Source organism: Leucoraja erinacea, chromosome 4 (genome assembly GCF_028641065.1).
Source record: "Leucoraja erinacea ecotype New England chromosome 4, Leri_hhj_1, whole genome shotgun sequence".
In the NCBI taxonomy this organism is placed as follows: domain Eukaryota; kingdom Metazoa; phylum Chordata; class Chondrichthyes; order Rajiformes; family Rajidae; genus Leucoraja; species Leucoraja erinaceus.
Window position 1 is genome coordinate 93,943,022 of NC_073380.1, and position 26,495 is coordinate 93,969,516.

The 26,495-nt window shown below is 43.9% G+C and overlaps 1 protein-coding gene across 1 annotated transcript in view; it reads right to left on the reverse strand.

Moving 5' to 3' along the window:
• Positions 1 to 299: 299 nt before the first annotated feature.
• LOC129696067 (uncharacterized) overlaps positions 300 to 26,495 on the reverse strand; it is an 85,892-nt gene continuing 59,696 nt past the window's right edge. The window contains exons 14-18 of the mRNA XM_055633475.1: positions 24,511 to 24,712; positions 16,284 to 16,408; positions 13,449 to 13,606; positions 6,901 to 6,964; positions 300 to 1,518 (exon numbers count right to left, since the gene is read on the reverse strand). Coding sequence (XP_055489450.1) covers positions 6,927 to 6,964; positions 13,449 to 13,606; positions 16,284 to 16,408; positions 24,511 to 24,712 — 523 coding nt within the window. The 3' untranslated portion in view covers positions 300 to 1,518; positions 6,901 to 6,926. The remainder of the gene's footprint in view (positions 1,519 to 6,900; positions 6,965 to 13,448; positions 13,607 to 16,283; positions 16,409 to 24,510; positions 24,713 to 26,495) is intronic.

Here is a 26,495-nt window from a genome sequence, read left to right on the forward strand (position 1 = left end):
CGGTAACAGTATAAGATAAAAGTACAGGTATTCCACCAATTTTCCAGCACCCCTGGGTTTCAGAGCCTTTCTGGATTTTCCGTTGTGCCGGACGGACCAACAGAGGTCACATAATGTTCTCCCTCCCTCTCTTTTTCTCTCTGCTCTCGGCCGTTCCCACAGCTTCAGAAACTCGCCACAAAACTAATGGCGGAGAAAGTGACAGCGGTACGGAATGCACATTGAAAGGAACAAGGGTGACAAGGGTTTTTGCAGGATAGATTTGTAATCCTTTATCCTGTCACGAGAAAACCAAGGAGAGAGAGAGAGAGAGAGAGGGAGAGAGAGAGAGAGAGAGGGAGATTGGAAATCTCCAGCTCCAGAAAGGAATTAACCTCAACCTTTCTAGTTTGTGTCTTATTGAATTGTTTAATTGTTTTTCCTGCAACCACCATTTTAAAAGCTCTCTGCATATGTTTAGTAGCGTATGAGGTAAAATAAGCAAAAAGGATCAACGTAGAGATTGAGAGACAAGCAGGATGCACGTGGAGAACTCAAACTGCTGCCACTTGGTGAGTCTTGGAGATGAAGCGAAGAGAGTGGTTAATGCATTTTTGAGGTACTGAGAATTGCTGTGATGCCTATTTGGAAATATTGTTTTTATTTCTAATTTTATTACCCACAAAGTGTATATGTGGTGATTTGGATTACTTTGATAATTAAAATGTCTTGCCTGCAGTCATCATAACAGACAATTTGCTTTAGACTTTGGACATACAGCGTGGCAACAGGGCCACCGAGTCCGATCAGTGATCACCCCGCACAGTAACACTATTCTACACACTACAGACAAATTTCAATTTTTACCAAAGCCGGCAAACCTACAAACCTGTACGTCTTTGGAGTGTGGGAGGAAACCGGAGAACTCAAGAGAAAACCCACGCAGTCACAGGGTGAACATACATACTCCGTGCAGACAAGATGCAGTCAGGCCAGAACCCGGTCACTGACCCTGTGAGGCAGCAACTCTAACGCTACATCAATGTGCTGCCCTGTGATATCTTCCTGTAAAACCCTTATCGGAATCTTTTCAATAAACTCATTTTGTATTGGCAAAGCACTGTAAACGCATTGGGCAACTTTAGCAATCAGGAACCTAGTCCTTCGCGATGCTCATCTCAGTAAACCCAGTAGTTACTTTTCATATAAATACAAGTGCTCTCTTGTAATTGTGTCCAGATTAAAGGAAGTGCTGGACCATCAGCTGCTGGAAAATCAGTGGTACACCTATATTAAGTCATGATTGTGTAGTTAGTATATTTTTTATCTTCAATTTTTGTCAACAATATCCACATTTTCAGCCATTCTTTAACTCGAATGCCTGCTGTGAAATATGAGTATAGCATGAATTGATGTTGGCATTTCTTCTGCAGTCAACTTTTGATCACCATTCTCACTCGGTTTCCACTTTGAATAGAAAGCCACAGTGCTCACTTCATGTCATCTTGAGTAATTAATCACTTACTAGTTGAAGAATCTCTAGGGAAAAGAAGAAAATGCAATCAGTCACACAAAATGGACAGGTACCCCAGGTCAAATATTAACCTATGCACAGAGACAGTTGAGCATTAATAAAAATCAAATACAAATTATAATTAGATTGCTTCAAAAAGGATGTAAAACAGATAATAGATTAATTATTCCCTCTAATATTTTGCCGCATTATGTGCATCAGTAATAATACTGTCCTACCAAAACACCCGCAAACAGTGTAACGCATCCAATCCTGAAAACAGTTCTCTTGTCATCTATTCGACAAATATTTCCATTTTGTGCCTTATCTAGCATTAAAGTCACATGTCTCTGTGGTCGTGAACCCACAGAAAGCAATGTTTTGAGGTACCTGCTATAGGTAGAGCAGGTCCCAGAAGCAAACACTAGGCCAGGAGATGCTGCCAATAACCTGTTTGTCTTTTCATCAATCCACCATGGTGCAGGTGCATTGAATACAGTGGTGAATTTCATCTTAATGGTCTGCCTTCACCAAGAGGTGGCTTCTAAAATATGCTTAAAGGTCTACATTTTCCAGAGTCTTGTTGTGAACCTTTATTGAGAGCGCAGTGTGATTCAGCAGTGGAGAAATGTGTATAATTATAAGCCTCCCCCAACTGATCCGCAATTCCGTGTCCCTCACCATCTTCCAGTCCCCCCTCAAGACCCATCTCTTCACCTCTGCCTATCCTTAGCCCCACGTCCCCCTCCCTTTTCATCTGTGCATGAATTGCCTCACATTGTGTTTTTAATTGAATTATGTCTTTAATTTGTGTACTAGTCATGTCTCTACTATTTATTTCATTCCCCTCACATGTTTTTCCTCTACCTGCTAAATTTTTGTAAGGTGTCCTTGAGACTCTTGAAAGGCGCCCATAAATAAAATTTATTATTATTATTATTATTAACTGCATTTTGCTGCTTGCTTACCGAGGTTTGGTTGGCCTTGGCTATAAAATGTAGTCACAACAGATTAAATAGTTTCCCATGAATTTAGAATTTTGTTGAGGGTGGAATGGAACATTGTGGAAGGACACTTTCCTCAATGACATAGTCTTTCTTGACTCCACTGAAATTTCCTCCATTAATAACACACACAGGTTAGTTTCATAGTATGCATTCCATCATGGAGGAAGCAGGAACTGAACCTTTGTCGGCAGCCAAATGCAGGAGTGTATTCCACATGTCCTATTGATTGATGGCGTCGAACGCTTTGGCAAGTCAAAGCAGACCACATATGATGGATGGTGTGCTCCGTACATTTTTCGTTGTGTTTGTGTGGTAAACATCATGTCCATTATGTTTCCAGATAGACAGAGTCCACATTGTGATTTGGAGAGCAGTGCATCAGCCACTGGGAGAACAGCTTTGCGAAGGACCCAGGTAACTCTGTCCCTAGGAGGAGCTTTCCCAGCAGGAGTCTTCACAATCATCCCCACAGTTGGACTCCTGGAGATCCCATCCATATCCTCCTCTTCCCAGATATAGACAATGAGATTGTAGATTTGCAACTGAAATCCTTCACTGCTGAGGTTTAGGAATTCAACATGCAGGGTATCTGCCCCAAGACTGTTGTTATCTTCTAGTTGGAATGTGGTATTTCAACATCAAATATGACGGCAATTCTGCCCAAATAAGTTGCTGGGAAAGGAAGTCAAGAGCTAGTCGCAGGAGGTCTTTGAAATGTTTCTTCCAGAGGGCTTAGATTGCCTCTATGCCTTGAGTGTGCTGCATCCTTGGATCTCATTGAGGTGGGGTCTTGAGTGTTTGGGCCACTGATGTTCATTTTTGCATCACCAAAGAACCCATGCTTGTCATGGCAGTCACTGAGTTATACACTTGGTGTGGCCCATCATAGTCGACAATAGCATGGTTGTGCAGTGTCATGTCTTGTGGGTTCGAATGTGGTTCACGAGTCCGATGCTCGAGCCACACACACAGGAGCAGTGGGGGCACATGAAGGCCACGGTGGGAAGATTTATGGTTGCAGCCTTCCTGATTTAGGGTTGCAGCCTCTCTGACACAAACGTATCAGCTTTGGCGCTTATCTTTGGAACTGCTGACCACCTTCCTAGTGTTTGTATGCCAGCCAGTCCTATCACTGGCACGGGTGTCCAGTTATTTTGGAGCTAGGCTTGCGTGCTGGCGGTGATTCTTGATACAGTCTTTGAACTATTTCTTATGGTGACCTTGGTTCCTTTGACCCTGTGACAGAACTCCATGCAGGAGTTGACGAGGCATTCATCCATCCGGATCTCATGGCCTGTCTATCGAAGCAGGGCCTTTATGATCATTGTTTCGATGCTTGTGAAGCCAGAACTTCCACGTTGGTCACCCTGTCTTGCCAGCGAATGCCTATGATAGACCGCAGAGAGAGCATGTGGAATTTCTTAAGCTGGTGGATGTGTCTCCTGTACAAGGTCCATGTTTCACACCCATACAGCAAGCTGGAAAGTACTACAGCGTTGTAGACTTTCAGCCAAATTGGCAGCTTGATGTCGTGATGGTTTAACACTCGTGCTCAGAGTCGACCAAGTTCTTGACTGGCCCTGCTGATTCTGGTCTATGTTTCCTTGTCCAGTGAGCCATCTGAAGATATCACGCTGCCCAAGTACTTGTAAGCGTCAACTGTTTTCAGCTGTGTGTTGTCAATGTGTACAGTTGGTGGTGGTGCTGAAGAGCCTGGGACTAGGTTGGTGGAGGACTTCTGTCTTCCAGAGACTGATATTGACCAAACAGCTGTGTCGTTTCTGCAAATCTGGACACGTTAAATTGGAGGTCAGATTCCTTGTGTGCCTTGAGGGCGCCATCATCCACAAAGAGCGCTTCGGTGACAAGGCGTTCAATAGTTTTGGTCTTGACGTTCAGTTGACTTACATCAAAACGAGAGCCGTCGAGTCAGTACTTGATGAAGACCCTGCAATTGAGATCTTGGAGGGCATGATGCAGAACACAGCTGCAAAAGAGGTTGAATAGTACTGGGACGAGAATGCAGCCTTGTTTGACTCCATTGGAGACGTTGAAGGGTGCAGAGAGATCACCGTTTACCAGTACTGATCCCGTCATGCCATCAAAGAAAAGGCAGATAGGATGGGTGAGTTCTCGAGAGCAACCGAGCTTGGCAAGTATGGTCCACAGAGCCTCACGATTGTCCGTGTCAAAGGCATAGAGGTCCATCTTCTGCTCGATGCATTTTTCCTGGACTTGTTTTACCGTGAAGACCATGTCAAAAGTGCTGTGGCCAGGTCCAAAGCCACAATGTACCCCCGGCACGCTTTCTACTGAGACACTGCTGATCAGGCGGTTGAGGATTACTCTGGCCTGTATCATCCCAGCAATGGACAGTGGGGAGATGCCTCGGTACTTGCCACAATCTACTTTGTTGCCTATTACTTTGAACAATGAAACAATGGTAGCGTCCCGAAATTCTCTAGGCATAATTTCAGTCTCCCATATGCTGGTCAGGATGTCGTGAAAGGCATTCAGAGTAACACATTAGGTACTCTCATGGCAAAGAACATAGAGGTGCAACTGAGATTTGGAAGGTGTATTAGGACATAATGATGCTGAACCATTACTTTGGTTTTTGGAAATGGGTTGTCATTTCCCAGACAGAATTTAATAATGAAATAATTAAAATTTCAACTATAAATTAAGATGTGATTTTTTTAGTTTGAGCATAATCCCATTTCTTCACCTTTTTTTAATTTTAAGTCCTGTCATAAAATGTTATAAATTGTTAGTTGGAGGTCTTTTATGTGGTGGGTTGGGGACGGGGGGGGGGTGAAAGGGGGAAACTTTATTTCTTAGTCCCCTACCTGGTCGGAGAGGCAGCATCCCTCCGAGCTGCTTCTTCGCCCCATCCACGCGGCCTACCATCGAGAATGGAGCGGCTACGAGTGGCTACAAGTGCCCCGCGGTCTCCGGGGAGGAGGCGCCGCTCCAGACTTTCCAAGCGGGGGGGGGGTGTGGGGTGGGGTGGGGGGGTTGTGTGGTTTGGTGTTGGGGGGGGGGGGGGGGGGTGGGGGTGGGGGGTGTGGGGGGGGGGGGGGGGGGGGGGTTGGGGGGGGGGGGTGGGGTGGATGGGGGGGGGGGGGTGGTTGGGGGTGGTGTGGGGTTTGGGGGTTGGTTGGGGTGGGGGGGTGGTGGGTGGGGTGTGGGTGGGGGGGGGGGTGGGGGGGGGGAGTTGGGGGTGGGGGGGTGGTGGGTGTGTTGGGGTGGGGGGTGGGGGGGGTGGGGGGGGGGCGGGGGGTTGGGGGGGGGGGGTGGGGGGGGGGGGGGGTGTGGGGGTGGGGTTGGGGGGGGGGGGGGGGGGGGGGGGGGGGGGGGGGGGGGGGGGGGGGGGGGGGGGGGGGGGGGGGAGTGGGTGGGGTGGGGGGTGGGGGGGGGGGGGGGGGGGTGGGGGGGGGGGGGTGGTGGGGGGGGGGGTGGGGGTGGGGGGGGGGGGGGGGGGGGGTGGGGTGGGGGGGGGGGGGGGGGTGGGGGTGGGGGGGGGGGGTGGGGGGGGGGGGGGGGGGGGGGGGGGGGGGGGGGGGGGGGGGGGGGGGGGGGTGGTGGGGGGGGGGGGTGGGGGTGGTTGGGGGGGGTGGGGTGGGTGTGGGGGGGGGGGGGGTGGGGTTGGGGGGGGGGTTGGTGGGGGGGTGGGTGGGTGTGTGCGCTGAGGAATGTTTCACCCGACGCCGAAGTTCCATCTTCACGGCAAGAGGCCCTGAAAATCATCGGACTGGCTGCAAGGCCACAAATGGGCCCCGACCTCGGGTGTTTCACAGAGGAAGAGGACTTAACTTTCTGGTGCCTTTCCCCACAGTGGAACTGTTTGATTCTGCTGTGGGGGGACGTTTGTGTTGAATCTCTATAATGTGTTGTGTCCATTTTATTTTATTTTTTAACCCTTTTCTATGGTTTGTATGGAAACTTATTATCTATTTTATGTAAAGCACTTTTGGTGTCAATGCGAATTGACTTAAAACGTGCTATATAAATAAAACTTACTTACTTACTTACTATCTTTAAATATGTTACAGAAAGTAAATAGATAAAGCTTTTAATTTAGTCTTATTTAGCTTGAATAATTTTTTTGTCCTATGGGTCGTTGGATGACATCTGTTACTGGATGTTACTGTAATAACCCTGACTGAACGTTTCCAACTAAAAAATGCATTAGGAAAGGGGAAGATTTATTCAAGATCAGCACTGGGCAGTTTTGTTCAAGATCAACATTGTTGCTGACTGCAAAAAAACACAGGAAGCATAAGACAGGAGGGCAAGAACTTGTAGTCTTATGCACGAGACTTATATTGGAATGGCGGTAGTAACCAATAGCTTTAAATAGACCTAAACAGTATAAAAAGCCAACTGAACAAAATTTACCATCCATGACTGCTTTCCTGAACATCTTAAGTTGATTCAGGAGGTGATTGAGACACACTGCCACCTAAAATTGATTCAGAAAAGAGAGCACAAAATTAAGTTTTCAATAGTTGGTTACATTTTCTTTCAAACTATTATGCACATCATTAAAATTGAATATTATTTGTAAAATAATCAATACTATTTTAATTACTTATTTCGTCTGCACGAAAAGCTTTTTTTTTTTCTGTGCCAACCAGCATAGATGTATTACGGTGCAGTTTTAGTTGGATGATACTCTCTTCATTAAAGATCCAAGTAGTTGCATTACATCTGATGTGTTATGGACATAATTGCTTATTTCTATATCTTCTACTGCAACTATAAAAAGCCCCAGAAAACAGCAGTTATATCTGCTTCTACTCTTGCTCTTCGCCTACTGCCAGAGATATGATGGGAAATGGAAGAACTCCAGTGGCACTCGAAACGTCACCAATTCCTTCTCTCCAGAGGTGCTGCCTGTCCCCCTGAGTTACTCCAGCATTTTGTGTCTACCCCCGAGTCTATGAGGTTCAAAGCTTGTTTGAAGGTTGTAGTGTTTAATAACTTGATGGTTGTTGGGAAGAAGCTGCTGCTGATCAGCCATGATCATATTGAATGGCGGTGTTGGCCTACTCCTGCACCTAATTTCTATGTGTTCATAGTGGTATCAATGAAACCCTTTCAAAAACACCAATTTCTAAAATTCTTGATGGTTCTTTCAGTCACTGGTTGCAACATTGTGAATGTGGTTAGAGCACAGGAAAAGTGAAAACTTCGGGCTATTTATTCTATTCCTCCAAGTGACTGCCAGTACCCTGTCAGAAGTTTCAAAGGAAGTTTGGGCAGCCATTTGAATATGCAGCCAATCTATTTGTTAGCGATCAGCCAAAACACAATGAAAATGTGTAATGAGAACCTTGAAGGAGTTGGGGGTCGGGGAGGGGGGGGGGGGGGGGGGGGGGGGGGGGGGGGGGGGGGGGAGATCTTATAGAAACGTACAAAATTATACAAGGGCTGGACAAACTAGATGCAGGAAAAATGTTCCCAATGTTTGGGGAGTCCAGAACCAGGGGCCACAGTCTAAGACTAAAGGGGAGGCCATTTAAAACTGAGATGAGAAAAAAAAAGCACCCAGAGAGTTGTGAATTTGTGTAATTCTCCGCCACAGAAGGCAGTGGAGGCCTATTCACTGGATGAATTTAAAAGAGGGTTAGATAGAGCTCTAGGGGCTAGCGGAATCAAGGGATATGTGGAGAAGGCAAGCACGGGTTACTGACTGTGGATGATCAGCCATGATCACAATGAATGGCGGTGCTGGCTCGAAGGGCCAAATGGCCTCCTCCTGCACCTATTGTCTATGTTTCTATCAAGGCTGTCAGTGGTGGCAACAATAGCATATTTTAACTTTTTGCTGCAAAACCACTTTGAAGGTGGAATATAGCACATCACTCTTCCTCCTTCCTCCCCCACTCCACCACCTTTCCACATTGACATTGCTCTGTTTATGTGAATACTGTCATCCTGCTGATATGTTCTAGACAGCTATTTCCCTGTGCCGTTACCTCAGCTAATAATCTGCTGGAGGATTGCTTACAGGACCACTGATACCTAGCAACCCACGAATGCTAATTTTGCGTCATAGTAATAGCATCTTATGCTTCCACAGCAAATGAGCTCTGAAATAAAAACAGAGTGCTTCCTGGCATTTCTCCAATTCTGATGAAATGTTAACTCTGTTACTTTCTCCACAGAATGCTGCCTAACCTGCTGAGTGCTTCCAGCACTTCCTATTTTTATTTGAACTTACACAACCCCAATCTCAACTTCTGCTACAGCAAGTAATCTTTTTGGGGAAGCTGATGCGTTGCAGTGGAAACAAACTCATCAGCAAAAAATGTAGGAAACATTTAGTGGGTTAGTTAGCTTCTGTGGAAAGAGAAACAGTTAATATTTCAGGTTTTAGTTTTAGAGATATTTAGAGATCTATTTAATTCAAATGGAAAGACTCCAACCCTCCGACCACACTCCAGTGGTACTCTGAAACGATATTATGTTTAAATTTAGAAAAAATCAGGAGTGACATTGTGGAACCCTTTGGTTAAATTTGAAAAGACTTGGTGAAAATTTATTCAACACTTTCATACAACATAAATTGCTCCCTCTTTAACCGTTATAAAAATGATTTTACCGTTGTATGGTGGACTTGATGACAAACAGACTTAAATTCTCAGCTCAGATTCTGTTTTGCTTTGCTTTGTTTTTGTTTATTTTGTTTTTATTTTTATTTTATTTTTTTTTCCTTTATTTTTTTTCCTTTAGTTTAGGGGGGTTTTGTTTTTCCTTTTTTCCTTTTCTTTTTGTCTTTTTATCTTGGTGTTTTTTTTCTACATTTATAAGTTTTTTTTTAAAGACTTAACTATATTTAGGTCTATATTCAATGTGTATTTTGACACTGGTCTCATATTAGGTTATACCTGTACCTGTTATTAATGTAATCCTGATCCCTATGTATCAATATCATTGTTATGTTGATCATTATTCTTTTTGCTCTGTTTTTTATGTTTTGTCTCTGTTTTTTGGGGAAAGACAGACAGACAGACAGACAGACAGACAGACAGACAGACAGACAGACAGACAGACAGACAGACAGACAGATAGAGCTAGCTTTTGTCCCTTAATTCTCAAGTCATGTCCCCTTGTTTGAATCTTCCCTACTCTCAGTGGGAAAAGCTTATCCACGTCAACTCTGTCTATCCCTCTCATCATTTTAAAGACCTCTATCAAGTCCCCCCTTAACCTTCTGCGCTCCAAAGAATAAAGCCCTAACTTGTTCAACCTTTCTCTGTAAGTTAGCTGCTGAAACCCAAGCAACATTCTAGTAAATCTCCTCTGTACTCTCTCTATTTTGTTGACATCCTTCCTATAATTAGGCGACCAAAATTGTACACCATACTCCAGAATTGGCCTCACCAATGCCTTGTACAATGTTAACATTACATCCCAACTTCTATGCTCAATGCTCTGATTTATAAAGGCCAGCACACCAAAAGCTTTCTTTACCACTCTATCTACATGAGATTCCAACTTCAGGGAACTGTGCACAGTTATTCCCAGATCCCTCTGTTCAACTGCATTAATCAATTCCCTACCATTTACCATATACGTCCTATTTTGATTTGTCCTGCCAAGATGTAGCACCTCACACTTATCAGCATTAAACTCCCATCTGCCATCTTTCAGCCCACTCTTCCAACTGGCATAAATCTCTCTGTAGACTTTGAAAATCTACTTCATTATCCACAACACCACCTATCTTAGTATCATCTGCATACTTACTAATCCAATTTACCACACCATCATCCAGATCATTGATGTACATGACAAACAACAGTGGACCCAATACCGATCCCTGTGGCACCCCAGTAGTCACTGGCCTCCAACCTGACAAACAGCCATCCACCGTTACTCTCTGGCATCTCCCATTCAGCCACTGTTGAATCCATCTTGCTACTACACCATTAATACCCAACAATTGAACCTTCTTAACCAACCTTCCATGAGGAACCTTGTCAAAGGCCTTACTGAAGTCCATATATACAACCCACTGCTTTACCCTCATCAATTTCCCGAGTAACCTCTTCAAAAAATTCAGAAGATTAGTCAAACATGACCTTCCAGGCACAAATCCATGTTGACTGTTCCTAATCAGACCCTGTTTATCCAGATGCTTATATATATTATCTCTAAGTATCTTTTCCATTAATTTGCCCACCACTGACATCAAACTAACAGGTCTATAATTGCTAGGTTTACTCTTAGAACCTTTTTTAAACAATGGAACAACATGCGCAGTACACCAATCCTCCGGCACTATTCCCGTTTCTAATGACATTTGAAATATTTCTGTCATAGCCCCTGCTATTTCTACACTAACTTCCCTCAATATCCTAGGGGATATCTTGTCCGGACCTGGAGACTTATCCACTTTTATATTTCTCAAAAGTGTCAGTACTTCCTCTTCTTTGAATCTCATAGTTTCCATAGCTACTCTACTTGTTTCCCTTACCTCACATAATTCAATATCCTTCTCCTTGGTGAAGACCGAAGAAAATAAATTGTTCAATATCTCCCCCATCTCTTTTGGCTCTGCAGATAGCTGAACACTCTGACTCTCTAATGGACCAATTTTATCCCTCGTTATCCTTTTGCTATTAATATAGCTGTAAAAACCCTTTGGATTTACTTTCACCTTGCTTGCCAAAGCAACCTCATATCTTCTTTTAGCTTTTCTAATTCCTTTCTTAAGATTCTTTTTACATTCTTTATACTCCTCAAGCACCTCATTTACTCCATGCTGCCTATAATTATTGTAGATCTCTCTCTTTTTCCGAACCATCCAATTTCCCTTGAAAACCATGGCTCTTTCCAATTTTTACTATTTCCTTTCAACCGAACAGGGACATAAAGATTCTGTACTCTTAAAATTTCACCTTTAAATGTCCTCCATTTCTCTTCCACATCTTTTCCATAAAACAAAATGTCCCAATTTACTCCTTTTAAATCCTTTCGCATCTCCTCAAAGTTAGCCTTTCTCCAATCAAAAATCTCAAACCTTAGGTCCAGTTCTGACCCTCTCCATAATTATATTGAAACTAATGGTATTGTGATCACTGGACACGAACTGTTCCCCAACGCATACCTCTGCCACCTGACCCGTCTCATTTCCTAACAGGAGGTCCAGCACCGCCCCTTCTCTAGTAGGTACCTCTATGTATTGCTGCAAAAAACTATCCTGCACACATTTTACAAACTCCAAACCTTCCAGCCCATTCACAGAATGTGTTTCCCAGTCTATGTGTGGAAAATTGAAATCTTCCACAATCACTACCTTGTGCTTACTACTAATATCTGCGATCTCCTTACATATTTGCTCTTCCAATTCTCACTCCCCATTTGGCGGTCTATAATACACCCCTACAAGTGTTGCTACCCCTTTCCCATTTCTCAGTTCCACCCAAATAGCCTCCCTAGACGAGCCCTCTAATCTATCCAGACAAAGCACCGCTGTAATATCTTCCCTGACTAGCAATTCAACACCTCCACCTCTTGCCCCTCCAATTCTATCACACCTGAAGCAACAAAATCCTGGAATATTTAGTTTCCAATCACAGCCCTCCTGCAACCACGTTTCACTGATCGCCACAACATCATACTTCCAGGTGTCAATCCAGGCTCTAAGTTCATCCACCTTTCTTACAATGCTCCTAGCATTAAAATATACACATTTAAGAAACCCACCCTCTCGTATTCTCTGTTTATTGTCTTTTTCTTCTTTCTCCCCTACATTTTGGGTCAGAGTGCTACCCTTCTCTGCCTCCTGCCTCACACACTGACTGCTAGCTTTCCCAATTTGAGTCCCTCCCTTGCATAGCATCTCCCATACACATAGTCTCTACCAACAAAGAGAATAAAAGAAGTTAATGAATAGCAACACCACTATGCACAGGACACTTTCCGAGTCACAGATTTCTTCATTGTATAAATATAATCTCTGGCCCTTTCTCATCATTCATCCTAAATCCTAGAACTCCTTCCTCATCAGCACACTGCAGCCTTTCAAGGTGGTCACACTTCACCACCTTCTCAAGAACCAGTAGGAATGGTCAATAATTGTTTGCCTTGTTGGCTTTGCCCAAATTCCATAAAAATGAAGATAGAAAGCACTTGCATGTTAACATTCTGCTGTTCATATACGAGGCCACCTAAATCTCTCTGATGTGTAGCATTTACAGTGCCCTCCATAATGTTTGGGACAAAGACTCATCATTTATTTATTTTCCTCTGTACTCCACATTTTGAAATTTGTAGTAGAAACAAAAATCACGTGGTTAAAATGCACATTGTCAAATCATTGTAGTAAAGGACATTTTTATACGTTTTGGATTCACCATGTAGAAATCACCAGAGAAGACACCCAGCAACTGGTGATGTCCAAGAATCGCAGACTTCTGTCATTGCATGCAAAGTATATGCAACAAATACTAAACATGACTACTTTCATTTTCATGACATTGCTGTGTCCCAAACATTATGGTGCCCTGAAATGGGGGGGCTTTGTATAAACACTGCTGTAATTTCTACATGGTGAAAGCAAAATGTATAAAAATGGCCTTTATTAAAATCTGACAATGTGCACTTTAACCACGTGATTTTTTTCTATTACAAATCTTAAATTGTGGAGTACAGAGGCAAATAAATAAATGATGGGCCTTTGGCCCAAACATTATGGAGGCACTGTAAAACTCGCTCTCTATTTAAAAGATTTATATTCTCTCGTTTTCTATTCTCAGTTAAATGAATAACTTTACAATTACTAACTTTATAGTTTTTTCCATCTTCTTGCCTGCTCACTTAAATCATCTTTTACAACCTCTGCAAGCTCCTTACACCACACAATCTGAATTATTAAATGAATAACATAGCATGTTTGTTGCAAATCATTTTTCCTAATGATGCCAACTTATTACCAGATCCAATATGCTTGAGGATTTCATTGATCAAATCTTGTGTTCTCCGCATCTCATTGGTCAGTGTCAAAGTTGTACTTTCCTGCTGCTGATAAATATCTGAAACCTTCGACTGTAGCCTTTCAATCTCATCATGTAGTTCCATACTTGAAATGCTTCTGGAAAGAAACGAAAAAATGCTATGAGTTTCTTTAAATCCATGTGTTTTAAATAACAAACCTGATTTTCCAGAGTGCACAATAATTTAAATGAGGCATTGTAAGTTAATGATACATTGTAATGTTAGTGAAAGGTTGTAAAGTAAATAAGACCAGCCTAGCATGGATTATAAAGTAAATGAGTGGGTGAATATAAGATTGCCTTAAAGTGTTGTAGCCTAAAAGAGGTACTGAATTGTTAATAGGGTCGTGCCATGCAAATAGGATTGTGCATGTGTGTTTGAGTAGAAAATTAAAAATGTCACTGGAAAATTAATTGCAAATACAACCTGCACACATTTTGTTGATTGTAGCCAAGGCGGAAACTCTGCCTTTTAAAAAACATTGGGCCTAACTATGCAGTCCTACATCAGGAACCAGGAGATCACCTCCACCTAAGTACTGGAGGAAGTGCTTCATATAAATTTCATGTTAGAATGTGGGCACATTCAGTTAGAGTGTATTCATGATGTGTTGTATGGAAACCGCTGTCAAAACATGGGGGGGGGGGACACAATTTCTTTACGGCCGCACGCGCATGTGCAGACACGCGAGGTTTTGCCGTGGGCCCTATGGCCAGTAACATCCGCAACCGACCTGGCTGGCAATCGATTCAGCAACTTCTCTGACACACAGCAATGTTGGCCTGAGATAGCCTAGATAGCCATTCAGTTCAAGGCCAACGACAACGCACAGGCCTGCCTGCGCAGTGCTGACAGAGGCTGGGCTTCACAACGACCGCTTTGTTTCATGTTTGAACTCAATCTGGAGCCCACCGAGTCCACAGTCAGTACAGTACACATTCAAGGCCGTTAAGAACCATCGGCACCTTAAGAGCTCACAGTGGGACAGGCCCGGGATGGAGAGGGGGTGGCAGCGATAAGCGGCGGTGGCGCGGGCAGTCGCCCTGTTGCTGCCCACTGGAGCAACATAGAAACGACGATGCCCATTGCCTTGCTTCTAGTAATAAACGGGAGCCGGCAGTTCACTACCCACCCCACCCCCTCCTGCCCCAAACCGACCGGTTAGTTATTTAAGTTTGAACTTTAACTTTGCCGTTTGCTTGCAAGTTCTTCAGCTTCGTAACATTTGCTTGGTACGAAAACACTTTGAGCGGGATAGAAAATAATTGAGAATGTTCTGAATAATTCTTGTTTAATCCATGTACCATCCCTAACCCTAATGTACGAATAGGGACAGAAAGTTTCATAGTAGAAAATTTAAAACAAACTATGCACAAATGCAGCAGGACGGCGAGAATTCAGACGGCATTGCTGAACATTTCCCAGAAAATAGAGGTTTTAGAAACAATCCTCAAGATACTTGGATAACATTTTAGGTTATGAGTTACTGATAGAGTGGAACTGTATTAAATTAAACCCTGCGCTGTGCTGTATTTGTGAGGAAAAGCATTACTTTGGAGAATGTCTCTGTCCCCAGTCCAATTTAGACTGCAGACAGATTATTCATTACCTTCGTCTGCCCCGAATGGTGGGGCTTCAATCGGCCTGTTCGTGGGGATTTTCATCACCCGTTCGCGGGAGCTTCAACATCGCTTCGACGCAGCAATTTGACCGCGGGGCGGTGGAAGATCCCGCGGTCGATTTTAAGCTGCGCCGGGCCGGGCGATGAAAAGCCCCGCGAACGGGCCAATTCAAGCTCCGCTCTGATCTTTGCTCCACCAGGACGTCTCCCTCCTCCAATCACCGTGCTCTATCCTCAATCCCACCCTCCTACTTCTGCCTCTGACTGACACCTCCCTCCTCCAATCATCGCGCTGAATCATCATGCACCCCCCCCCCCCCCCCCCCCACCCCACTGCCTGCAGACCAACGTCTCTCCCGTCCAATCGGAGTCCTCGATCATCAGCAGAGATTTATTATTGGGTTTTTTTTCATGGATTTTAAAATCCAGATTACAAAAAATGGGGGGGGGGGTCGTCCCCCACCTCTCAAAACAGGAGGGAGATATGTCTCCCCCACCCTTCGAGCCAGCACCGTGATCAATGTGATCATGGCTGATCATACCCAATCAGTACCCCGTTCCTGCCTTCTCCCCATATCCCCTGACTCCGCTATTTTTAAGAGCCCTATCTAGCTCTCTTGAAAGCATCCAGAGAACCTGCCTCCACCGCCCTCTGAGGCAGAGAATTCCACAGACTCACCACTCTCTGTGAGAAAAAGTGTTTCTTCGTCTCCGTTCTAAATGGCTTACTCCTTATTCTTAAACTGTGGCCCTTGGTTCTGGACTCCCCCAACATTGGGAACATGTTTCCTGCCTCTAGCGTGTCCAAACCCCTTAACAATCTTATATGTTTCAATGAGATCCCCTCTCATCCTTCTAAACTCCAGAGTGTACAAGCCTAGCCGCTCCATTCTCTCAGCATTTCCTCCCTTTTGCTCCCCACTTTGCTGTTGTACCAATGAGGCTATTCTGCAGCTTACAAAAGAGAGATACCTACGACTCTATAAAAGTAATAAAATCAAACATTTAAAAGTCACAAATATTCAGCCATTCATGGAATTATCAGTTTGAAGTGCTATAATAATATTTGAAATCAAATTGTAAAGGAAACAATACTCGTGCATTGTAGAACACTGTTAAATTTGGGGATGAGGGAAAATTTAAGTGAACCTACTCTTCATCAAGATTTTCGCTATGGCCTCTGCCAAAAAATATTTTGCCTCGTCTGGGTCCAGGACTCTGTTCAGGCATTTCCCATTCTTCCTTTTGTAACAAACTTGCAAGATTATCAATATCTTCCTGGAGAGAGAAAGGTCAGAATTAGTTGCCATTGAGAATCATGATTCTGAAACTCAGGTTTAGTTTTGTTTTGAAAGAACCAAGATTGGTTAAATGGGCAGTGGAAGAAACTTGTACTTTTACTTGAATCTGTGCTCTCACAGCCCAGAGACCAGCTAAGCAATTTGGAATAAAGAGTATCCTTCTCTCTTGTGAGATTAAAGACCAAATCTGGAACAGGAAGAGGGGAAGAGAGATTCTGGAGGTGTGCGTTTACACAGTCCTTTCAGGCAAAAGGTACAGAAGTGTGAACTAACACACCTCCAGATTCAGGGACAGCTTCTTCCAGGCTATTATCAGGCAACTGAATCATTCTACCACAGCCAGGGGACAGTGCTGAACTACTATCTACCTCTTTGTTGACCATTGTACTGTGATCGGACTTTGCTGGCTTTACCTTGCAATATACGTTATTCCCTTATCATGTATTTACACACTGCAAATGGCACGATTGTAATCATGTATTGTTTTTCTGCTGACTGGATAGCACGCAGCAAAAACCTTTTCCCTGGATCTCGGAATACGTGACAAAAAACAAAAATAACTCACTTCACTCTCCATTAAATAATGGAACAATTTTGAGAGCATTAATTGTAACTGAGAGCTACATAGAAAATAATTAATTCTGGAGCATCAAAATATCTCATGCAGCTGAACATACAAAGGGTAAAATTTGAGCTTGGAAAGGAAAGGTTTAGAGGGATATGCGCCAAATACAGGCAAATGGGACTAGCTTAGATGGGGCATCTTGGACGGCAGGGCTGAAGAGCCTGTTTCCGTGCTATACGACTCCATGACTTTGGTGGCAATACAAAATAGTTAGAAGCAGATGGATAGCAATCTCTTAGCCTCTCCACTTTCCATCCTCACTAAAGGCAATGCAAAGGATTTTAGGATAAAGTTCCTATCTTACTGTTTAGTATCAGTACGATTTACTATAGATCACATACAGATCAGATGTTTGTTCCCTCTGCATTGTACCAGTAATGAATATTAAACCCAACATAAGAACATGTCCAATTGGACTAATATGACGTGTGTTACTTCCTACGGAAGCTGTTCTTTCAGTTTTTGGGTAAGATTGCCAACATATGTTCACGATATTGCACTGTGGACCACTGCTTAACATAAACTGGTTTGGCATTAGCATAAGAATTATAATAATAATAATAATAACAACTTTATTTATAAAGCACTTTAAACAACTGCAGTTGCCACAAAGTGCTGTACATGAGAACTCATGGACAAGAAGTTATTACAAACCATTAAAAACCGTAAAACAAGGGACTATAAAACAGTAAAAATTAAAAGACATTAAAAGCACTAAAAACAGGAGCAATGTCTCAGCCAGAGAATAAAAATGAGTTTTTAGGGTGGATTTGAAGAAGGACAGTGAGGGGGCCTGTCTGATGTGCAACTATAAACCAACATAATCAATGGTTTCAGTAAGGATTTTTCTTTTTGTCACTGAACACAGACATATTTAGTTACCTTCATATCCCTGAAATATATCACTCTCCAAAAGCATGTTTAGTTGTTCAGGTTATAATCGGGGTAATTGTTTCTCAGAAATGCTGGCACAACTGCATGCAGCTGCTAGCAATTCCTGTATCAGGAATCTCGGGACTTCTGCACAATTGTTCATTCATGGTGAAGTATCAAACATGTTGACAGCTGGTCTTTGGCCAATTCTCCAGTAATGTTAACAATATTAATGATTTAGATGAGAATATAAGTGGCATTATTAATAAGTTTGCACATTAGTGGTGCTGACAGTGAAGAGGGTTGTCTCATGTTGTAACAGATCAACTGGGAAATTGGGCAAAGGAACAGCAGATGCGATGCAGTTTGGTAAGTTAAACCAGGGCACGACTTACATAGTATGTGACAACAAGCACCCTGGGAAGTTTTTCAGAATAGAAAGATCGAGGGATACAAGTAGTGCTTTTTGTTTGTAAGCAAATAAGTGGTGGTGGATACAATTTATAAACACTAGACCAAGTGGGTCCCATTGGGCCCTGTTCACCTAACATAATATTCCACCGCTCACCCCTTCCCTCAACGCAACCCGTTTCCACCACTCACCCGTTCCACCAACATAACCCGTTCCCCCAATGCAATATTCCACCACTCACCCATAGCACCCAACTGCACAATTTCCCCTCATCCCCCAACACTCCCTCCCCCCCGCCCTCCCTTCTCTCTCCCCTCTCCTCCCCCCCCCCTCCCTCACCTCTCCCTCCCTCTACTTTCCCCTACCCTCAATCACTCCCTACCCTCAGTCACACCTCCCCTACCTCCCTCCATAACCCCTCTCCCCTCCCTATTCCCGACCCATTGGCCCCCATTCCCCCAACGCAATATTCCACCACTCACCCGTTCCCCCAATGCAATATTCCACTACTCACCCATAGCCCCCAACTGCGCAGGTGCGGTTCATTTCCCCTCTTTCCCCAACACTCCCTCCCCCTCCTCTTCACCTTCCTTCTTCTCTCCCCGCTCCTCTTCCACTCCCTCCCTTCCTGTCATTCAGTCACTCCCTACCCTCAGTCACTCCCTCCCTCCCTCCATAACCTCTCTCCCCTCCCGATCCCCCTTGATGTCATAGTGAGGTGGAAGCTGATGTTTTTTTTTTAATGGAATTGATGATGCCATTGTGGGGTTGATCACTGCTGACAGGCAGTTCATGTAAATGAGATCCCATTGTGACATCATAGCTGCTAACTGCCACTGCAACTTAAAGTGATTTTTCTCAAAGTGGGGTTTTGTAAAGTTAAAAATGGGAATAACTTGTAAAATATAACATCAATCTTAACGAAACTTGACAAAAACACACCACAGGACAATTGTAAGGTGGTCCCAAATTTGTAACGCTATCATGTTCCGTTTTGGCATAGTTCCGACAGACACGCACACAGAAACACAAACAAGATGACAGTTTTAGTAATATACTAGACCAAGTGCAGACCCGTTGGGTCTGTTCCCCCAACGTGCGGTTGTGAGAGGGGAGGCGGCATGCAGCGTCACACACTAACTATCCCCCCCTCCCCCACCCCCCGCACTCACGCTAATTACCCCCCTTGATCTTATATTAATATTATTAATTTGCTTCTTTTATTCCATAACCACCCTATCTACTGACGCATAGCCCGCAACTTGCAGTCACATCTAGAGAGGGTGGGGGGGGGGGGGGGGGGGTAGTGAGAGTGAGGGCAGAGAGGGAAGGGGCAGAGACAGAGAGAGAGACAGAGAGAGAGGCAAGAGGGATAGGGGGGTGGAGGAGGAGGAGAGAGAGGGAGGGTGGGTGAGGGGGGAAAGGGGGGGAGGAGAGAGAGAGGGAGAGAGAGGGGGGACAGAGAGGGGGTGAGGGGAGAGGGGGGTGAGGGGGGTGAGGAGGGGGAGAGGGGGGGAGCAGGCAGGGGGAGGGAGTGTAAATGGTGGAGGGAAGAGGGTAGGTGGTGTGGAGGGGAGGGGTTTAGGGGAGGGAGGGGGGGGAGTGGATGGAGGGGAGATGGGGCGGAGGAGAGAGGCAGGAGAGAGAGTGAGGGGGGAGGGGGAGGGGGAGGGGGGAGGAGAGAGGGGGAGGGGGGAGGAGGGGGGGGGAGGGGAGAGGAGAGAGGGGGGAGGGGGAGGAGAGAGGGGAGGGGGGGGAGGGGGGAGAGAGCAGGGAGGGGGAGGGAGGGGAGGGGGAGGGAGAAGGGGGAAGAGAGAAGAGGGGAGAGGGAAAAGAGGGGCGAAAAAGAGAGGGGGGGAGGGGGGGGAGGGAAGAGAGGGGGGGGGAAGAAGAGAGGGAGAGGAAGAGGGGGAGGGGGGGGAGGAGAGGAGGGGAGGGGAGGGGGAAGGGGAGAGAGGGAGGGGGAGAGGGGTTGGGGCAGCGGGTGGGGGGAGAGAGGGAGGGGGGGGGGCGGGGGGGGGAAGGGAGGGGAGAGGAGAGGGGGAGGGGAGAAGAGGAGGGGGGAGGGGAGGGGGGAGGGGGGAGGGGGAGGGGGAGGGGGAGGGGGGAGAGGGGGGGGAGAGGAGGGGGGAGAGGAGAGGGGGGAGAGGAGGAGAGGGGGGGAGAGGAGGAGGAGGGGGGAGGGAGGGGGGAGAGGGGGGAGAGGAGAGGGGGGAGAGGAGAGGGGGGAGGAGGAGAGGGGGGAGAGAGGAGGAGAGGGGGGGAGGGGAGAGGGGAGGGGAGAGGAGGGGGGGAGGGGAGAGGAGGGGGGAGGAGAGGGGGGAGGGAGAGGAGGGGGGGAGGGAGAGGGGGGAGGAGGGAGAGGAGAGGGAGAGAGGAGGGGAGGGAGAAGAGGGAGAGAGGGATAGGGAGAGACAGGTGGAGAGAGAGAGAGTGCCTTTTTTACTCAACCCAAACCCAAACAACCATTTGCAGGCAGTGCTATTTTACTTCAAACTATCTATATTTTCATTTTCAAACCAAATTAAGGGTACTCACTGTGCTGTAGACATTTGTTCAGTGTCATTCAGAGCTCAGAATGACAGAGACTAATTGACAGAGCTCCAGCTTGCAGAGATTAATTGAGGCACACCACTTCCTGGTTTTATAGTCCCTCCCCCTCCCACCAGCAGGAGCAGCAGAGAGAATGGGGAATTTTGTAAAAACATTAATATATCTGTCATTTTTCATCGACGGGAAAAATCCTCGGCACACATATGGCGAAGGGGGGCTCTGAGCGAGGTGGCCAAAAATGACGGCCGTAGGTAGCGGCGTTCTCTCGGAAATCGCAGCACAGATGGCCAAAATCCGGTCAAGAAAAAACTCTTAGTAATATAGATAGATAGATGCTTGGCATGTTGCCAGAAACCAAAATAATAATATTCAAGTTTTTAGAGGTACCAGTACGCCGTACCAGTATGTACCATCACAAAATGTTTCCGTGCTGTAATTGTTATATGGTTATATGGTTAAAATGAGCACTGGGTATAAGTACTAATTTGCTGAAGATGGCAAGTTAGGCAAAGTCGTGAAGTAGTATGGCAAGTCTGCCTTCATTGGACAGGGCATTCATTGCAGGTACAAGAATGGAAACATCTTTTTACAGCTGCATGGATGTTGCTGAGTCCACTTGGAATATTGTTTATGGTTCTGGTTGCCATACTATGGAACAGATGCAATTAAGATGGAGAGGGTGCAGAAAAGATTCACATGCATGTTGCCATATTGGATAGTTTGGGTTAAGAGGAAAGAATGGATAAACTGTGACTGTTTTCCCTGGTTCAAAGGATGCCGAGGGGTGGTATCATAAGATTTATAACATCATGATGGGCATAGATAGGGTAGATAGTCAGAGTTTGTTCCCAGGGTAGTGGAGTCTAAAACTAGAGAGTATAGGTTTAAGAAGAGAGGGGAAAGATTTAAAGAAGACTCAAGTGACAAGAGTGGTGGGTATATGGAATGAGCTGCCAAGGAAATTATAGAGGTGGGTCCAATTACAATGTTTAAAAGAGATTTGGAAAGGTACATTGAACTGAAGAGTGATACAGTCCAAATGCATTCAAATGGGACTAACACAAGAAGGCACCTTGGTCAGCATGGATGTTGGGCCAAAGAGCCTGTTTTTGAGTCATATAATTCTATGACTCCATGAGTTGCATCGTCTACTTGCTGAACCTGTACTTGGCTACATGTAGCCCATGTTCAGTGACCGTTCTTTTCAATGAAGAGAAAAAAGTGTGAAGAAGGTAGTAAGCTTCAGGAGTAATTTACAATTCTTTTGAACTAATTGAACTATCTTAAACAAAACTAAGCATATTTAAGTGTTTTCATTTTATTTTAACTACCATTTTAATACAAAATATTTGTATTAATCTGAAAGAGTTTGAATACATACAAGAACTATTTTGATTGCTGACAAAGCCTGGGATCATGGCATAGCTGGCTGTCTACTTTTTTTTCAGCAAACTCTGGGTGATATTGTTTACACCTCGAAGGACTTGTACTGTATAATGCTCTGTCAATTATTTGTCACCAGCTTCATCAAGGAACATGCTGCTTTAAGAGCTGTTCGGTTAAAGTATGGACTTAACAGATGGTTAGAAGGGCTGCAAGTACAAACCAAAGAACTATGAGCCTAACATCGGTGGTAGGACAGATATTGAAGGGGATTCTGAGAGACAGGATCTATATGCATTTGGAAAGGCATGGACAGAATTAGTATAAGAATAGCCAGCATGGCTTTGTGCATGGGAAATTGTGTCATACATTTGATTGAGTTTTTTGGACACCAAAATGAGTGATGAGGGCAGGGTGGTAGATATCGTTTTCATGGGGTTTATCAAGACTGTTGACAAGGTTCATCTGGTGGGGTTGTCAGAAGTTTAGATCACATGGGGTCCAACATGATCTAGCCATCTGGATACAAGATTAGCTCAGTGGTAGATCACAGAGAGTGGCAGCGATTGGTTGTTTATAAGATTGAAGGTCTATAATCAGTGGTGTGGCATTGGGATCAGTGCTAAGTCCCCTGTTGTTTGTTATCTATATTAATGATTTTGATGATCATGCAGGTGGTATGATTAGTAAGTTTACAGATTAAAGCAAAATTAGTGGTAAAGTGGACATTAAAAAAAAAGTAGTCTAAGGTTATAATAACATTTAGATCTTGGAATACTGGACAAAGAAATGGCGGATGAAATTTGCGATGTATTGCATTTTGGGAAGTTAAGGCAAGGCAGGAGATACACAGTAAAAGGCAGAGCCTTGTGTGGGTGTTGTGGAGTGGAGAGAGTTGGGGTATCGTTTATCATTCCCTGAAAGTGACAACAAGATGATGAAGAAAATGTATGGCCTGCATGTTTACATCTGAAGGGGCACTGATTACAGGTTGGGACATAACGTTACAACTATATATTAGTGAGAATGCACTAGGACTATTAAGTGTAGTTCTGATTGACACGCAACAATAACAATATGTCTAAGTTAGAGACAGCAGAAAAGATTCACAAGGGTGTTACCAGAACCTGAGGACTTGAGTTATATTAAGAGACATGATAGGCTGGGACTGTTTTCCCTGGAGTGAAGGAGGCTGAGGGGTGACCTTATCAATGTTTATAAAAATCATGAGGAGCATAGATGGAATATATAATCACAATCTTTTCACAGGGTATGGAAGTCTAAGACTAGATGGCACAGATTTGAAGAGAAAGGGCAAATTTTAAAGAGGCACACAGTGGTGGAGAAATGGAGCGAGCAGCCAGGAGAAATAGTTGAAGCAGATACAATAAAAACATTTAAAAGATATTTAGACCAGAACAAGGATAGGAAAAATTAGTGAGATTTATCAAACACAAGTAACAGGACTAGCTGAACCGAAAACTTTAGTTGGTATGAATGAGTTGAGCTGAAGGATCTGCCTCAATGCTGCTAAACTCTATAAACGAGTAGTGAGCACAGATAATGAGTCGCTTCCAGGAAAGACTGAATGAATGTTAGTTGAAATAAAGACAGCATGAACAAGAGAGACATTATTTGTAATTCCACTGTAACATTGATAAACAGTTAGAATGCTTCTTTTTTAGAGTGTATAGTGATTTTATACAACCATATTATTTTCTGGCCACAATCTGGAACTCTTAAGCTTTGCCCCTTTGATGTAATGAGGATTGGAAGCAGATTGAACTATTCTCTCCCATATCACTCCATCACCTCCCCACCAATTCCCATATCCCCTCATCCCAGACTACATCCGTCCGATGAGCTTTCCATTGTATTCTACAGGTCAATCATGATTTTAGAATACTTATACCACCTCAGAAGACGGTTATTCTAGATCTGTAGGACAACAGTAACCAGTGAGATGTTTCCAACTCCTGATAGGTTCATGGTTGTTTCATTAAAGCCTCCTTTCAATTTCAGGACTTACCACACTGGATTCAAGTGTTCATATATCATACTTTATACAAAATGTCTGAAAATAAACCCTCACCTCACTCCTTCAGTTTGGACTTGAGATTGTTGTTTGTTAACAGCACCCAAAAATACTCAATTTTTCTTATTGCATTTTATGGTTCAGGTTATGGTGCATTTGATTTGACAAAATACAGTTACATCAGAAGATTCTTATTACCTTTATCTGAATGGTGACTTTTTTCAGATCATCTTCTTGATCAATTGTAATATCATCATCGAAGAATATCTCTAATGGTGCACACGATGTCTGTATAAACTCTTGAAATGCATTTGTTTTCTCCTTACTGAGATGGTCTTCAACATACAATACAATACTAGCCTGTTGCATGGCTGCATTAGCATTTGCGTTGTCATACACTCTGAAATAACAAACCATGAGCAATTCACAGATGCTCACCCAGAATATCCGTGACAAATACAAGAAAGCATTAGACAAAAGTCCTCGTTCTCCCCCTAAGGAAGTATAACATCTACCATGTCCTCAATTCTGCTCCCCTCACCTCACCTCACCATACCCACAGTTAGTCATTAGAGGCAACATTCTGCAATAATTCAAAATATCTATTCATGCTGCTACTTTTCAATCCTATCCTTCAAAGACTTGTATTTATAATGTCAATATGTTGTAAAATCTCCCAAGGTAATTCATAGGAGCATCAGTAAACACAGAGAGAAACAAACACATCAGAAGAACACACACATGCATGCACAATATATGCCCCAATAATTTAACCATTTATCCTTTTAAGCTTCAATCTATTTAGATATCATTTTCCAGATGTTTTTTGAGAAAGTCAATTGACCCTGGGAATGCTTTCATTAAATGCATTGGCAGATATTTGGAAAAAAAGTTGATAGCTCTAATATTCCATGATAAATTTGAAACTGTTCCCTAAACTTCCCAATTATTGATGGAATTCAAGTATCCATCTAAAATTTCTATTATATCTTCCCTACCATTTTAAAGTGTTACATTTGTGCCTCCTCATTTTTTTTCAGTCTATTGTAAAGAACTTCAACTCTGACAGACCTTACATAAATTGCCACATCATGATAAGTAGGAAGGGATGGGTGACGTTTTGGGTTGAGACCTTTCTTCTGACTGATGCCAGGGGAGTGGATGGTACATAGATGAGGTGATGTATAGATAAGGAAGTGTAAGGAGTGAAAACAGGACAAAGGGAATGAAGATTAAGTAGAATAGATTATTTTTTTTTTAATTAATATTTTTATTAGAAGCAAACACATATTATAAACATTTCATGTATATCAGTCGTACATTATTAATATTATCAATTGTGCATTGGTTCTGCTTCTAGTTTTTTTTAAAGATAGGAAGTAAGAGAGAAAGAGGGAAAAAAAACACAAATGTTAAGATAAAAAAAAAGAAGGAAATTATTTACTATTAATAAATCTTTGGAGGTAGGTTTGTGGATTATAAAGTATAACTTCTCATCTAATCCTCAGTTCAAGCTTCATTTAGGTTACCGTGCTGAACCGATCTACCCCTTCAAATAGTCAATGAATGGATACCATATTCTAACAAAAAGTTCTTGTTTGTCCATTAAGACAAATCTGCTTCTTTCCAGGTGTAGGGTCTCCGACATTTCCATAATCCACATTTTAATTGTGGGGGTTATAGGGCCTTGTTAGATCATTGTTAGTTGGGAGATGTAACAACAAATCAAACACAGGTAAAATGTAGTTGGAGACAGTAAGACTGGTCGGAGAACTGGGAAGGGGGAGGGGATGGAGAGGGAGGGTAAGCAAGGGCTACTTGAAGTTAGAGAAGTCAATGTTCGTACCGATGGGGTATAAGTGAAATACGAGGTGCTGTTCCTCCAATGTGCGCTGGGCTTCACTCTGGCCATGGAGGAGGCCCAGGACAGAAAGGTCAGTGTGGGAATGGGAAGGGGAATTAAAGTGCTAAGTAACCAGAAGATCAGGCAGGTTTAAGCAGACTGAGCGGAGGCGTTCAGCGAAACAATCACCGAGCCTGTTCTTGGTCTTGCCGATATACTGTATAGGAGAGCACACCTGGAACAGCGGATACAGTAGATGGGGTTGGAGGAGGTGCAAGTGAACCTCTGCCTCACCTAAACAGACTGTCGGGGTCCTTGGACAGAGTCGAGGGAGGAGGTA